The 12,039-nt window shown below is 40.2% G+C and overlaps 1 protein-coding gene across 3 annotated transcripts in view; it reads right to left on the bottom strand.

The window, feature by feature from the left end:
- Nucleotides 1-12,039, bottom strand: part of piezo1 (piezo-type mechanosensitive ion channel component 1) — a 322,059-nt gene that overhangs the window by 232,191 nt on the left and 77,829 nt on the right. For all 3 annotated transcript variants that reach the window (XM_048605766.1, XM_048605768.1, XM_048605767.1), the window contains exon 2: nucleotides 2,281-2,376. In XM_048605766.1, coding sequence (XP_048461723.1) covers nucleotides 2,281-2,376 — 96 coding nt within the window. The remainder of the gene's footprint in view (nucleotides 1-2,280; nucleotides 2,377-12,039) is intronic.

Here is a 12,039-nt window from a genome sequence, read left to right as displayed (position 1 = left end):
ACAAGTTCAACATAACATCCTATTCCCCTTCATGTTTGTATTGATCTGATGCCAGTGAATAAAGGATCCCTACTTCCTGATGTTTTGGGCCGTCCATGTTTTTGAATATTGTTACATGCACATACACACATGTTCCTCTACTCCTGCACCACCTTTAGAATTGGATTCTTTATTTTATTTTATCTCACTGTGTTCTTCCTAACAAATCAAATCACTTCACATTTCTCCACGTTAAAACTTCACCCGTTTTCTGTCCATGCCAACAATTTATCAACGTCCTATTGAAGTTTATATTTCTTTCAGTGCTTCCAAGCTTTGTATCATCCACAAGCATTGAAATTGTACCCCGTACACCAAGGCCTAGATCCTTAACGTACATCAGGAAAAGCATGGGCTCCAAAACTGACCCCTGGGGAACTCTCTAGCCCAAAAACAATCCATTAATTAGGACACACTGTTTCCTGTCACTTGGTCAATCCCGTATGCATGTCGCTACTGACACATTTATTCCATGAGCTTAACCTTTACTCACTGGTCTGTTGTGTTGCACTGTATCAATATCTTCCAGAAGTCTCTGTACGTCACTTCAACAGCATTACACTTGTCAACCCTCTGTTAATTTTTCAAAAAACTCCATTAAATTAATTAAATGTAAATTTTCTTTAAGAAATCCATGTTGGCTTTGTTTAATTAACCTGCATTCATCCATGTGACTATTAATTTTGTCCCTGATGGGCCCCGATCTTCTGGGCTGCAGATAATCGAAGACTGAACATACTTTGTAAGGAAGTCTTGTGGGGGCCTGCACATACTCCAACACAGGACTCCATGGGAATTTCTCAGGAAGGTTGGAATTCCAAATAGCAACTCTTCAGTGCCCTGAGACCCTCCAAAAATAATTTCAATTTCAGGTTCAAGTCAGGACTTCCAACAGTTTCAACTTACTAAACAGGCGAGTCAACTGGGAAATCTTAGACTAGAAATCATTGACACTTACCCATACCACCCACTCCCTTAACCAGGTGCCACCCTGCCCACCTACTACTCTACTTCCTTATCGACCTCACCACCCACCTACCTCACCCATCCCAAAACTATTATGTGGCTTGCCTTCCCCAAATGATCCAGTGATATGAAGAAGCAGCTCCATTTCAGGTACATTCTACATTTGAGGAGAAGCTGGAGATCAGAACTTCCATCCAGAAATGCAGAACGCCAGAGTAAAACAGGAATGAAATGCAATCTGAGTGTAATTGCCATTCCTCAGAAAATTTGGGCTAAAGTTTCTAAAATTTAAACTTGTGGTGGCTGGATTTATCTTTCCACCCTTTCTTGTACAAGAAGGTAATATTTGCAATTCTCAGTCCTTTGGCACCACACCTCAACAATTTCCACCATTACTTCCCTCAGTATCCTTGGATGCATCTGATCCAAGCCTGCTTCCTTATCCACTTTAAATACAGACAGGCTATTCAATATCTCCTCCTTATTAATGTTCACCTCTTCTCTATCACCATGCCTAGGTGGTTTCTTTATCCTTGGTATAAAAAAGGATGCAAAGTACTTGAGATTTTAATACATCAGCTATGCCCTCTTCCTCCATAATAAATCCTTTTGTTGGTCCCCAGTTGACATTACTCCTTTTACCATTATTTTATTACTTATATACCTATAAAAGGATTTTGAGATTCCCTTACATTGTTGGTTGCCAGTCTCTTTTCATACTCTCGCTTTGCTTCTCTCATTTAATTCTACGCCTCCCCTCTGAACTTTCTTTATTCAGCCTGGTTCTCAAATGTGTTTTCTATCTGTCATCTATCATGTGGACATTTTTCCTACTTTACCTTAATTTCCACGTCTTCTGAGTTGTAGAATGACTTCCATTCACAACAAATCTTTGCTTAAGGGATGCAGCCTTACTTTAGTTATTTCAACTGCTGTTAGCATCTCAAGTTGAGGCACTCAGTTGAGATTTGCAGTCCCGCAACAATATACTTGGTGCCAAATGCGCATTGCAATCGTTTAAATTAGCCGGCAGCACCAAGTCAGCATACTGCCTAAATCAGAAGTATAGAGCACGGTTAATCAGGCATTACCAGGCCCATTTTCCAAGGTCAGTAAACTTGGCTTTCTGCCACTATGTACTTGCAGTAAATGAAATCTCAACTTTATTCTTCTCAGAAAAGTCCAGATTTTTAGCGATTAAGCATTTAAATTCGATTCATTTGCCTAATCTCAGAACTTTTATTAATCTTAATACAAAGAAATAATATAGCTTACCTCGTACAGTGTGTTCACTGGGTCCAAAGAACAGAGGAAGCAGCAACAAATACAATAAGTAGATCAGAGACAAGGCATTGTATCTGAAGAGGCAGGCTGTGAAGGGAAAATTTATAGATTTTAGATCTTAAACAAACGTTTAAACATAAAAACCGAAAGAACTGCAGATGCTGGAAATCGAATAAAAACAGAAACTGCTGGAAAAGTTCAGCAAGTCTGATAGCATCTGGGGAGAGAAATCAGTGTTAACGATTTGGGTCCGATGACCCTTCCTCGGGACATTTTAAGGAAGGATCACTGGATCCAAAACGTTAGCTCTGATTTCTCTCCACGGATGCTGCCAGACCTGCTGAGGTTTTCCTACATTTCTGTTTAAATATTTCAGAAACAAAAAATATGTCAATTCTGCATGTCACCCAATATATTTGGGCTTAGTAATTATAACATGATGTATGACTACGATTCGTTATTCGGCCTGAATGTAGTAGTCTGAATATTGCAGGTTTGCCTACCAGTGCTGGCCTCTCCTTGACCAACAGTAATATGATATATAATCATTTACTCAGATCAGTTATTTGTTTTCTCTAGTAAGCAAGCGGTTAATAAAATAGACTCAGCCATATGGTGGTTGTACTTCATTGTGTTCATTACTTGGCTTGCATCAATGCTTTCATAGGATTTGATGTCATCTAGTAATTTTGCATACTGTAATTATGAACTATCCTCAATAATAACCTGACTGGAAACAATTCCATCCTAGTGCAAAACAGTCACAGTGAAACAATATATAAATATTAATTAAGTGATGTTCCTGGACCCAAAACAGCGATATGCATTTTTCAAGAACAGCAAATTAGCTTCTTTGAAGAGTGCAATGTTGCTTTATCATTCCTGTGCAGAGTTCAAAAGCAATACACTGTCAAGAGGGATAAGGAAAATAAGAAATCTAGTGCAATCAAGCATATCATTTCTGGTGCTATTTATAAAAAGGTAATGGGAAAAATATAATTACATCTAACTGAACCAAAGTGCCAGGATGCATCAGAAAAGAATGGTTGCTTACTGATACCAGCCTTTAATGTCCAGGTTTTGTGGGAGTTTTATTTTTCAACAAATTAGAATTCTCAAACAACCATAATGGCATTTGAATTCGGAATTAACAGTTCAAATATATAGATTACTAGCTCTCTAAATAAGCCACAACCACTACACAGCTGTACCGAAGTAAAATCTTCACAAAATAAACATGAGATAACAAGGTGTAGAGCTGGATGAATACAGCAGGCCAAGCAGCATCAGAGGAGCAGGAAAGTTGACGTTTCGGGCTAGACCCTTCTTCAGAAATGGGGGAGGGGAAGGGGGTTCTGAAATAAATAGGGAGAGATGGGGAGGCGGAGAGAAGATGGATAGAGGAGAAGATTGGTAGAGAGGAGACAGACAGGTCAAAGAGGCGGGGATGGAGCCAGTAAAGGTGAGTGTAGGTGGGGAGTTAGGGAGGGGATAGGTCAGTCCAGGGAGGACGGACAGATCAAGGGGACGGGGTGAGGCTAGTAGGTAGGAGGGGGGGGGGGGGTTTGGGGGGGGAGGAGGGGATAGGTGGGAGGAAGGACAGGTTAGGGAGGCGGGGACGAGCTGGGCTGGTTTTGGGATGCAGTAGGGGGAAGGGAGATTTTGAAACTTGTGAAGTCCACATTGATACCATTGGGCTGCAGGGTTCCCAAGTGGAATATATGAGGTGCTGTTCCTGCAACCTTCGGGTGGCATCGTTGTGGCATTGCAGGAGGCCCAGGATTGACATGTCGTCCGAGGAATGGGAGGGGGAGTTGAAATGGTTTGCGACCGGGAGGTGCAGTTGTTTAGTGCGAACCGAGCGTAGGTGTTCCGCAAAGCGGAAAGTCCTCACGTACCACCCCACCAACCTCCGGATCCAACGCATCATCCTCCGACACTTCCGCCACCTGCAATCCGACCCCACCACCAAAGACATTTTTCCCTCACCACCCTTATCTGCTTTCCAGAGGGACCACTCTCTCTGGACTCCCTTGTCCGCTCCATACTCCCCTCCAGCCCTACCACACCCAGCACTTTTCCTTGCAACCGCAGGAAGTGCTACACCTGCCCCTACACCTCCCCCCTCACCCCCATCCCAGGCCCCAAGAAGACTTTCCACATCAAGCAGATGTTCACCTGCACATCTGCTAATGTAGTATACTATATCAGTGTTCCCGTTGTGGCCTCCTCTACATCGGGGAAACCAAGCGGAGGCTTGGGGACCACTTTGCGGGACACCTACGCTTGGTTCGCACTAAACAACTGCACCTCCCAGTCGCAAGCCAAGAGGTGGGTAGAAAATGCTGAGGGTTACCTAAAAATGAAATTAGGAGTGTGAAGAGGAGGCATGGAAAAGCACTGGCAGGTAAAATACAAGAAAATCCAAAAGGTATTTTACAAGTATATTAGGGTCGAGAGAATAACCAGGGAAAGAGTATAAGAAACAGAATAAAAACAGAAGTTGCTGGAAAAGCTCAACAGGTCTGGCATCATCTGTGAAGAAAAAGTTCACAGTTAATATTTCGGGTCCGGTGATACTTCTTCAGAACATTAACTCTGATTTTTTCTTCACAGATGCCACCAGGCCTGCTGAGCTTTTCCGGCAACTTCTGTGCTTGTTCCTGATTTACAACATCCGCAGTTCATTCATTTTTTTTTTGTTAAGCAAAAGAATAACCAGGGTATGCCCATTTGCAGACAAGGTGATAACCTGTGTGTGGAGCCAGAGGACATAACCAAAGTTTTAAAGGAGTACTTTGCATCAGTATTCACTGTAGAGAAGGATGATGAAGGTACAGAAATCAGACAGGAGGCTGTCATTAACTTGAACAAATTAGCATTGAGAGTGAGGGGGTATTACCAGATTTAGCAAGCTTAATAGTGGATAAATCCCTGGGTACACAAGATATTTCCCAAGCTGCTGCAGGAGGTGAAGGAAGAGATAGCAAGGGCTCGGTCATTAATTTTCAAACCCTCTCTGGCCACAGAAAGGGTGCCAAAGGATTGGGAGGAAATGAAGGGTAGCATGGAGAAACCAGAAGGATACAGGCCAGTGAATCTAACATGAGTGTAGGGAAACAATTGGAAGAAGTTTTGGGGGACAGAATTAATTGCCACTTGAGAAAGCAAGGATAGTCAGCAAAGCTTTGTCAGGGGGAGATCATGTCTAACAAATTTGATTGAAGATTCAAGGAAGTGACTGGCTGAGTAGGTGAGGGTAGTGTGTTTGATGCAGTCAGCATGGATTTCAGTAAGGCTTTTGACCAGGTCTTGCATGACAGATTGGTCCAGAAGCAAACAGTCTATGGGATCCAGGGCAATTTAGCAAATTTGGATCCAAAATTGGCTTAGTGACAAGAGGGAGCAGGTGATGGTCAAAGGATATTTTTATGACTGGATGCTTGTATCCAGTGGAATACTAGAGATAACAAGGTGTAGAGCTGGATGAACACAGCAGGCCAAGCAGCATCAGAGGAGCAGGAAGGCGGACGTTTCGGGCCTAAACCCTGAAGGGTCTAGGTCCAAAACGTCACCCTTCTTGCTCGGCCTGCTGTGTTCATCCAGCTCTACACCTTGTTATCTCAGATTCTCCAGCATCTGCAGTTCCTACTATCTCTCCAGTGGAATACTGCAGGGTTTAGTGCTAGATCCCTTGCTATTTTTAGAATACATTAACAATCTAATGATGTAAGAGGTACAATCAGTAACTTCACAGATGACATAAAAATTGGTGGTGTGGTAAATATCAAGGAGGAAAGCCTTAGATTACAGGATAATATAGATAGGCTTGTTCAAGTGGGCAAATGGAACCTAATTCAGAAATGTAAGAGGTGATACATTTTGGCAGGACCAACAAGGCAAATGATTAGAAGATGAATAGTAGGACCCTAGGATCAGAAGAACCTCGGTGTGCATGTCCATAGATCTTTAAATACAGCAGGGCAGATAAGTCAGGCGATGAAGAAAGCATAGGGGATTGTCGCCTTTATTGGTTGAAGCATGAAATACAGCAGCAAGGAGGTTATGACTGAGATAAACAAGATGTTAATTAGGCTGCAGCCCGAGTACTGTGTGCAGTTCTGAGGTCACCACACTATAGGAAGGATGTGATTGCATCAGAAATAGTATAGAAGGGATTCACCAGGATGTTACTTAGACTGGAACATTTCAGCTACAAAAAGGCTGGGCTCATTTTCCTTACAACACAGAAGACTGAGGGGGATCCTGATTGAGGTCTACAAAATTATGAGGGGCATAGATAGTGTACACAGGGAAACATGCTTCCTCTTCACCAAGAGGCTGATAACTAGGAAGAATAGATTTAAAGGTAAGGAGCGGGAAGTTTAAGAGGGGATTTGAGGAAAATTTTTTCACCCAGAGGGTGAGGGGTATCTAGCACTCCCTGCCTGAAAGATTGGTTGAGGTAGGTAACCTCAATATTTAAAAAGAATTTAGATGATCACTCAAAATGGCATAGCATAAAAGGTGACAGTGCTGGAAAATGGGATTAGCAAAGTTAGGTGCTCATGACGGGCACAGACAGGATGGGCCAAAGGTCCTCTTTCCATATTATAAAACTAGAACATAGATGACCCCAAAAACTAATGATCCCAACAATTTTTTGGCTATTAACACAGAACACTAATATTATTTTGAAGACACTCTTTGAATGCATCTTCTCCAGAGTTTTAGTGGTTTTCAGAAATTTGTGGCTTTCAATATTTGTACATAATTCAGGTACATCAATGTGTTTTAATAAGAAAACTGGCAGAAAAAAAAACACAAACCCAAGAATTAAAGGGTCTTTCATATCAACCAGGAAGATGGAAAATTCCCCTCTGCCCTTTTGGCTGCAGGAGACGTTCAGCCATAAATGACAAAATGAATCAGGAAGCACAGCTTCCAGAGTGCGCGTTTTTTCACTCTTTTCATGGAAAATATGAGTGAATAGTAAGAAATTTCTTTGTCTGGTGCACACTTTCCTCTAACCCACTCTCCCAACTAAAATTAATTCCATCCACATGTTAAATTAATTTGCAATTAAGGCATAATTTCAAGAAATTACACTGTTACTGGTAATCATCATTTAATCTAGTATTTCAATTAGCGATTCACCCAAGAAGATAAATAGCAATAAATAGCTTCTTAGAAATATTCTTTTATCAATATTAAACATGCTCACAGACACAACAGCACGTCCTAAGGAATATTATGGAAGGGAAAGGTTCATTCAAGTGAATGGAAAACTGGGAAATGGTGACAAACATTACAAGTATTGAAATGAATAGGAGGAAATTTTCATATGCTACCCATGTGAATCAGATTTTGTCAAACAGTAACTACAAGGGACCTTCCAGTTCAGAAAATATTAAAGTATGTATAGCCATGATTGAATGGTGGAGCAGACTCAACGGGCCAAATGGCCTAATTTCTGCTCCTATGTCTTATAGTCTTATCATACACAAAAACTCCACTGGAGGCAAAGATCATGCAATTGTGACAGATCAGAGGCAGCATGTGGTGGCTTTTGTCCTTACCTACCTATTGGGCAGGTAGCAGGCTTGGATCAGAACCCATCTTTTATTCTGTTTGACTTTACTCTTCTATTTTTATAACTGAGAATGGGAGGAGAACACTGTCTGTCTCTCCGTATCTTTGTCTCTTGCTCATTCCACAGTTCGAATCCCAATATAAACTTAACTTTTTTTACCCATTTCCCAATATGGCCAATCATATGCTTTCTCTACATTAGGCTTAAAATAAAAATATCCCATCAACAAAGTTTCTTTCATAAACTCAAGATTGTTCATTTATTAAAAATCAAAATGTCTTCTATGAAGATGCAAAATCAGTTAACATACTGTTTGTAATATGAAAATGTAAATGTTTATCATTCAACATTACTCAAATCACGCATAAACACTTGCACCAGGCAAAGACAAAAAACTGATTTCTCTCTGCAGAGATTTATCTTGTAGTAAAAGATATACTTTTGGCCAATAAGTCTCAGCTCTTGCACTGTATAAGCGTATATTTGAGACACTCAGATAGCTGTTGGCCTGATGTTCTGGCACACAAAGAACACATCTCACCAAACACAGGCAGATGTCTCTGGAATCTTATCAGATGCAGCTTGCTTAGTAAACACAGTATTGAGAATTCTTCCAGACTGGATCAAGCTCCTGGTAACATGCTGAAGCCGTGAGGTAATCCAAAAACAGGAAAGCTAGTTGGGAAGCTCTTTTCCTTTCCCAAATTGGCCCCAACTGAAAAATTCATGTCAGAACAGTTTCATGGTTGATTAAAAATATCTACAAAGTTATGACTCTGCCAGCAAGTTCATCTGCTGCAGGTGGACAAGCCAGACACACAGAAATCAGTTGATTTGTTGTAATGCTTGCTTCAGAATTTATATGTTTTACTGTCTTAAATACCCACAGATAACCAGTCATCAAGGATTGATCGATTACAATTCATTATCATTATGTATAAAGTTGAAAATTTATTTTGCTCAATTCAAGACAAGAATCAAAGTCCCTTTCATACTTAGTTTTCAGAAAGTAGTCCACTCCCTTAAACACACTAGGCTTGATTCCAGCATCTTCAGAGTTCATGCAATTTAAAATAGTATGAAAATATATTAAAAGTATAAACAAAAGTTTATTCTGGATCTACAACAGATTTGTCAGGCCCATAATCCCAACAAATAAAAGGTCCAAGGAAAACAGAGATTAGAATTTATTTTATCAATTATTTTCAATTTCTGAATTTAAATACACCAAATACAGTTAGCTCAGGTGGCTGGTCAGTGATGCCGACAGCGTGGGTACAATTCCCACACTGGCTGAGGTTACCGTGAAAGACTCTCCTTCGCAACCGTTTCCCTTGCCTGAGGCTTGCTGACCCTTAGGTTAAACCACCACCAATCATCTCTCTGTAATGAGAAAGCAGCTCTACGGTCCTCTGAGACTAAAGTGACTTTACCTTTACAAATATCCACTGAAATCTGGGCCCGAATGTTCAGTCCGAGTTGTTCAAACACAGGTCTGCACAAGTGAAATGTATAAAAAGTAACAGAAAAATCTAATCTCCAAGTCTAATTATTTTAGTAAATGTTTTATGATCAAGGTTACTAACTGCTGCCCAAGTATATGAATGGCAGTATTGAGAACAAGGTTGTCCAATTATCAGGAACGCTAAATGAATGGGACACTTGTAAGCTCAACCAGCAATCTAATAATAATAATTTGAACAATACCACTGATTATTCAATTGAGAGACATTAAGCCTGTAGTTCGTAGCAAATAAACTGTACCGTACTGAGCAATACCTTGAGACACATATCTGACACCACACACGACCATATGCACAGAATTTCAAAAGGGTGGCTAGCATTTTTATTCCCCTGGCTAGTCTATCTGCTGGTAATGAGTCACTCTGATCATGAGACCCACTGCTTCATTCAAAAATGCATCCTCATATCCTATTGACAACCTGAGCTAGAATAAGTGAGAATTATTCAAATAAAATCACTCCTTTTTGTGCAGTATTGATAGGCTTTTATATAAATCAAAGAAGTTTGTGGGGAAAAATGATGATCATATTCCAGTTGTTAAAACATTACCAGTAGCTGCTTCTTATGAAATTGCACTTTTTGGAACTTAAAACATAGTAAAATTAAACAAAGGAAACACAGGTAATATATGTTCCAAAAGGCAATAATCTAATCAGTTTGGACTGCTAAAGCTTACAAATTGTTTTGTCTACATACAATGTAGACTGAGAACTGAAGAAATTTAACCACTCTTATTTTTAAAGTACAGTGTAACCTTTCAGCACTTTGAGTCAATGGGAAGGAAATATCACAGCATCTCTTCTTCGGCCCAACAAGTACACCCAGACCCATCCCGCATAACCCACCTAATTTACATATCCCTGAACACTACAGGCAATTTAGCATGGCCAATCCAACTAGCCTGCACATCTTTGGACTGTCGGAGGAAACCGGAGCACCTGGAGGAAACCCACGTAGACACAGGGAGAATGAGCAAACTCCGCACAGACAGTCACCCAAGGGTGGAGTCAAACCTGGGTCTCTGGTGCTGTGAGGCAGCAGTGCTAACCACTGAGCCACCGTGCTGCCCAATGTGAAATTGTCACCTGGTTCTAACGGAGATTGACACCAGCACAGCCGTATCAGTCTTTAACAAGACAATCCTGAAGCTGGAATTGAACCCAGGTCCCTGGTGTTGTGAGGCAGCACTGCTAACCCTTGAGCCACTGTACAGCTATGAACTATTATAGCAACAGAAAGGCTTCTTAAGTCTACAAACTGTAGTTTTGGTATTATCGACCAGTGCAAGGAGTACTCAGAAATTGATGGTTGAATTTTTCAATGAGTAATAAAATTATCTTGGAGAATTGGTTAGTAATGATTGGACTGTTTATTAACATCAATGTGGAAAATCTAGAAGTTGGAGGTAGGCAACACTGTGTACGTTACAGTAAATGAGGAAAATGGCAAAGGAAATTCAGTTGATTTCCTCAGCAAAGCAAACAGAGTCAATTTACAGAATCTAGATGACATGAATATCTACAAGAACTCTATCAGCTGTGTCTGCACCAATCAAAACTCATCGATAACTGAAGCTACAGCAAATCATCCCAATGAAAACAAAATGATTTCTCTAGCAAAATATATGGTTCATGGAGGACAGTTATATCCAAATTATTTGTAAATAGCGATGCAGTAACCGAGCACGCATCTTGGGGGAAATTATCTTCATTTGGCTGAGGACAGAGATATTGGCATATGTCACACATAACTATCAGAAGTTAAATGTTATTCTTTCTTTTTCTACATGTTCTAAATTACTAGGCCAAGATCACAGAATATTTCATTTAAAATCTTTTACACTATACAAATATTTTGAAGAAATTCTCACTTTCAACAAGATACCGTCAACAAGAATGACAGCATGTTGGGGAGGCAGTGGTAAGGTGAATAATATTCTTATGTAAAAATAAATTCGCAATGATAAAATATTGTTATTCTGTAATTTTTGTAGGTAGTTGTTCAGATACTAGAACTATAATTAGATACAATTTGAAGTGCAAATTTTACCTGCAAGAAGATGTCTGTGTGCTCGTATTTCATTTAAATAGCTGTTCCTGAACCTCCATCTTCTTTTACCCCACTCCTGTGCACCCAAGTAAACAAGATTTCCCGGGGATAAGGAGAATAAAAATCTGACTGATTATATTCCTTTGTTCTTTTATAAGAACAGGAATGTCATACCACATCATACCGAATGTATTACTCTGCTGTTTGGCAGAGGATCTTTTATGAGCACTAAATCTAATCCCTAATATATTGTGACTTCATCTAATGCTTCAGACACCTGGCCACAATTCTGTCTGTCTTCACCTTTTGTTTAAAGGCCTGTTAATGTAAATTGATACAGAAAAAAAACATAATGCTGTACCTCTTATACTTTCTCGACAGGATTTTAAACAAGCTCAACATGGAAGAATGCAAATTGAGATGAGTTCTGGGTATTCTTGTTTCAAAGATTCTGAGTCCTAAACAGCAGGCAAACTAATATGTACAACTGTTGCAGAGATAGTAGGAACTGCCAATGCTGGAGAATCTGAGACAACAGGGTGTAGAGCTGGATGAACACAGCAGGCCAAGCAGCATCAGAGGAG

The sequence above is a fragment of the Rhincodon typus genome, chromosome 15 (assembly GCF_021869965.1).
Source record: "Rhincodon typus isolate 14 chromosome 15, sRhiTyp1.1, whole genome shotgun sequence".
NCBI lineage: Eukaryota > Metazoa > Chordata > Chondrichthyes > Orectolobiformes > Rhincodontidae > Rhincodon > Rhincodon typus.
This window is presented reverse-complemented; position numbering and strand designations above follow the sequence as displayed.